This window comes from Carya illinoinensis, chromosome 10 (assembly GCF_018687715.1).
Source record: "Carya illinoinensis cultivar Pawnee chromosome 10, C.illinoinensisPawnee_v1, whole genome shotgun sequence".
Taxonomy (NCBI): Eukaryota; Viridiplantae; Streptophyta; class Magnoliopsida; order Fagales; family Juglandaceae; genus Carya; species Carya illinoinensis.
This window is the reverse complement of record NC_056761.1, coordinates 33817227-33820972: the sequence shown is the minus strand read 5'-3', so window position 1 is coordinate 33820972 and position 3746 is coordinate 33817227. Positions and strand designations below refer to the sequence as shown.

The following is a 3746-nucleotide window of genomic DNA, read 5'->3' as shown; positions in this document are numbered from 1 at the left end:
GTAACAGTTGATCATGCACATATTTGTTTCTACAAAACCAGTTTAGGAGGAAACCAGTACGGAATTGTTCTTGAAAATGCAAAACCAATTCATACCGGTTCGGTTCCAAATTTTATTCAAAACCAGACAGGTTACACCCTTATTTTAGATTTACAAATCAAAAGTTAAAGTAAAAATATAAGTCAAATTAATATTTATTATATTAATGACATGCCATGCCACAAATCACATGAAAATTATTAGATTTTTGTGGTAAAATTTGTAGCAAGCTGTTTAACATCTTTCATATATATATATATAGGTAATTAGGTACCAGCTAGACCGACCAAATGCTGCATGTCGGTTACACAGCTAGCTGCTGCTGATGCATCTGATCTTAACATATCACACAACTGATGAAACAAAGCAACTAGATAATGAACTATATGCTTAACCTTTTTCGCTCGGCAGGGAAATTAAAGGTCCACAGTTTTACTTTTCCCAAAATTTTCCTACTTGGAAGCATTCATGATAATAATAAAAATATCTGACTATCGGGTTTTATTCTATCATTCTAGTTTGGCACTATCCAAGGGGACGGAGCACATTTGCTAAGAGGGCGATATTATTTTGGGGACCAGAAAGGAATTTTCTTTTTTGGGTAGGGGGCCGGAGAGGGTGCCATTGCAGAAGAGGCAGCAAAGTCCGTAACCTTTTTCACCTTTTTAATTTGTAGTCATCACAGCCTTGGTCCCCCTCTCGCCCCAGCCTTGGCCTCGTCCATGCCATCATCCTCACTATAAATGATCATGTTCTACCCTTCTCTTCCTTCACCAAGCTTACCTCCCCATAAGCACATCTATTCTCCAAACACATAGTACTGAGAGAGTGAGAGAGAAAGGGGGGGTGGGGTGTTTGACAGAAGGTCACATGCATAAAATGGCCACAAACCAACCAGCTTCAGTTAACCTGCATGTAGATGAAGACTACATTGATATGGAATTGAGCTCTTCTTCCAACTTCTTGTGTTACTTTATCAGTTCCCCACCACAAACTAGAGAGTTTGAGTTCCAAATGACTTCAATGTCAGGCGAGAGAGAACCCACAACTTCCCCAGCTGATGAGCTCTTCTACAAGGGAAAACTCCTTCCTCTTAACCTCCCTACTCGCTTACAAATGGTTCCAAAAATCCTTCAGAGCTCTAGCACAGAAATTGAACCCAAAATAGAAGAAGCCTTAGAAGAAAGGTACTATAGCAGTTCTTTTTTCACTAGGACTGGCCCCAGTACTGCAGATTCTACCAATAGCAGTACTCCACTTGACTCCCGCAACATTTCACCATCAGAGTCTTGCCGGTTTAGTAGTGAACTAAGGCCAGAAGAGTGCTTCTTAGAATGGTCTGTTGAGAAAAGTGAATTCATTGGCAGTCATCCAAAGAAGTCTTGGGCCAAGAAGCTCAAGCAAATCAAGCAATTTGCACTGGGTCAAAAACTCAAGGCTTCAAGTTCATATCTCAAGACTTTGTTCAGCAAATCTGGTTGTTCAGATGCATCCTCCAGTGCCAAGGCAGCATGCACTCCAGAAGTAAAAACTGCCTCAAAGGGTAAAGATTGTCTAAACAAGTTTATGAAGGCACCCAAGAAAAACCCATTTGGAAAAATTGGTAGGGAGAAATACCAGATATCGACCACTTCGATGAAGAGCATTGATGGAGAGATGCTTGGGAATGGTACTGTTAGCAGCCACAGGAGGTCTTTTTCTGGGGTTATTCAATGGCGTTCTGATACCAAGTCATGGTCTTCGTCCACATCTTCTTCTGGTTCTTCATCCTTTTCATTCGGTTCTAGTGGATTTAATGATTTACAGCTGCTCAAGAGGATCAATTGCAGCACGTACTCAGAGATTGAGAATTCAATAGAGGGAGCAATCGCTCACTGTAAACAGTCTCAGCAGCTGTTTAGTTCTTCAAAGGTTGTTAGTGATGTTGCTTCAAAGAATGAATTTCGTTGGGATCAAGAAAGGAGAGGACTTTGCATCATCTGATGGAAACTGGGGAAAAGCTCATGAAAGAGACATTTCCTGAATCTAATATTGTGACGTTCGGATTACATGGTTGGTTTCAATGGACTATCAGATTAGTTAAATTAATGGGTGAAAGATTAGAGTTTCTTATTAATTTAATTATAAAGTAACCTTAATGGAAAAAATCCTTTTCTGCTGAATTATTCATATGTTTTAGCCCGGCCATTTTGTACTTTCGAAAACTACACGCGCTGTCTGTATAACTCTGCACTTTTATGAAGACCCTCGTCCATAAAAAGTAACGCCGGGAGTGCGCATAATGATTTTGCTTCAAAAAATATTTAGTCAAAAAAGATTAATATATAAAATTAATTTTATAAATTGACGTAATTTGATGTGATATATTAGATTGTAAAGTTATTTTTATTAATTTTTTATTAATACAAAATAGATCTAACAGATCACTTAAACCATGTTAATTTGTAGAATTATTTGTGTAATTTTATTGTGGCTAAAGTATTTTCCAAAGCATTCCTCTTTTGATCCTATAGTTCTCATGACAATAAAGTTATCATACTTTTTTTTTATTGGTACCAAATCATTAAGTCAGAGAACAAAATTTTGACCAATCTCAGGGGTGCATGGGTCCTCGGCAATGAGTTTTTTCCAAGTGCACATTAAGTAATTTAAGGGGAAGTTTCTTCACTATGACTAGTTCTAGAAATTGTTTATACCTAAAAGGGTTTGAACCTTAGACTAGGAGGGAGCATACTACCAAAATCAAGGTCTTTACCACTTGAGCCAATTATCCCTGGAGGTTAAAAGCTATCAAAGTAATGTGGTTTGTTTTCATATATTAAATTCTAAAATTCTTATTGAGTGTAAGGTAGATGTAATGCGTCACAACAATCAGGTAGTGAATTGTACTTTTGTTTTTTTTTTTTTTTTTTTTAATAAATCAAAGATTTCTATTTTAAATATGTTCCATCGATTTTGCCCTTCTTAAGTACTCTAACACAAAAAACTCAACTTATATCTTAATGACCTCTATTCTTATTTGCAATGTGCGGGGCATAGCCAATCATGGTACTTTGCTTCATTTGAAACACTTGATCCACACTCATAATTAGTTGCCTTTAATCGCTATGCTTGAGCCAATGGTCCCTTTGTGAAAGCTGTTGCAATTGGTAAAAAACTAGGTCTCCCTCAAGTTTTTTCCAATGAAGATAAAGTGGGTAAATCTGGATTTGTGCTAAATCTAATATTTCTATTACTGTGCTCCATTATTTTGAACAACATTTCACTTTCTCTATGTATTGGTGTAGTTGTACCACCATTTTTTCTATTGTGTATGCTAAACGTAATTATTTGCTTAGCAAATCCCTTTGGGATTTGATCTATTACTAACATGCGCCCCTCATCCACCCCTTGGGTTGTGAAAGGAAATTTTAATATTATTAAGTCTGATGATGAGAAGTTGGGTGATGTTCCAACTCCTCAATTTGCCAAGGCTGACTTTGCTTTTTTTTTTTTTTAATTTTTATAACGGGAATACTTTCATTAAAGCAAATAGTTGGATTACATACAGTTATCCACCCATACAACTTCTTTTACAAAATCTGGGCAAGAACCCGACCAAATAGTTACATCTTGAACATGCCATGCATGTATGGCTAGCGGCCTGTGACCTACTATATTTCCCAGATGGCCAACATGTTGCACTATGCAGCTCTTGAACCTTGTAG

At 37.2% G+C, this 3746-nt stretch overlaps 1 protein-coding gene across 1 annotated transcript; it reads left to right on the top strand.

The window, feature by feature from the left end:
• Nucleotides 1-711: 711 nt before the first annotated feature.
• On the top strand, nucleotides 712-2201 carry LOC122279805 (probable membrane-associated kinase regulator 4). The gene has a single exon (XM_043090642.1). It carries the CDS (start codon nucleotides 910-912, stop codon nucleotides 2020-2022), a length of 1113 nt encoding a protein of 370 aa, XP_042946576.1. The 5' UTR covers nucleotides 712-909; the 3' UTR covers nucleotides 2023-2201.
• The last annotated feature ends 1545 nt before the right edge of the window (nucleotides 2202-3746 follow it).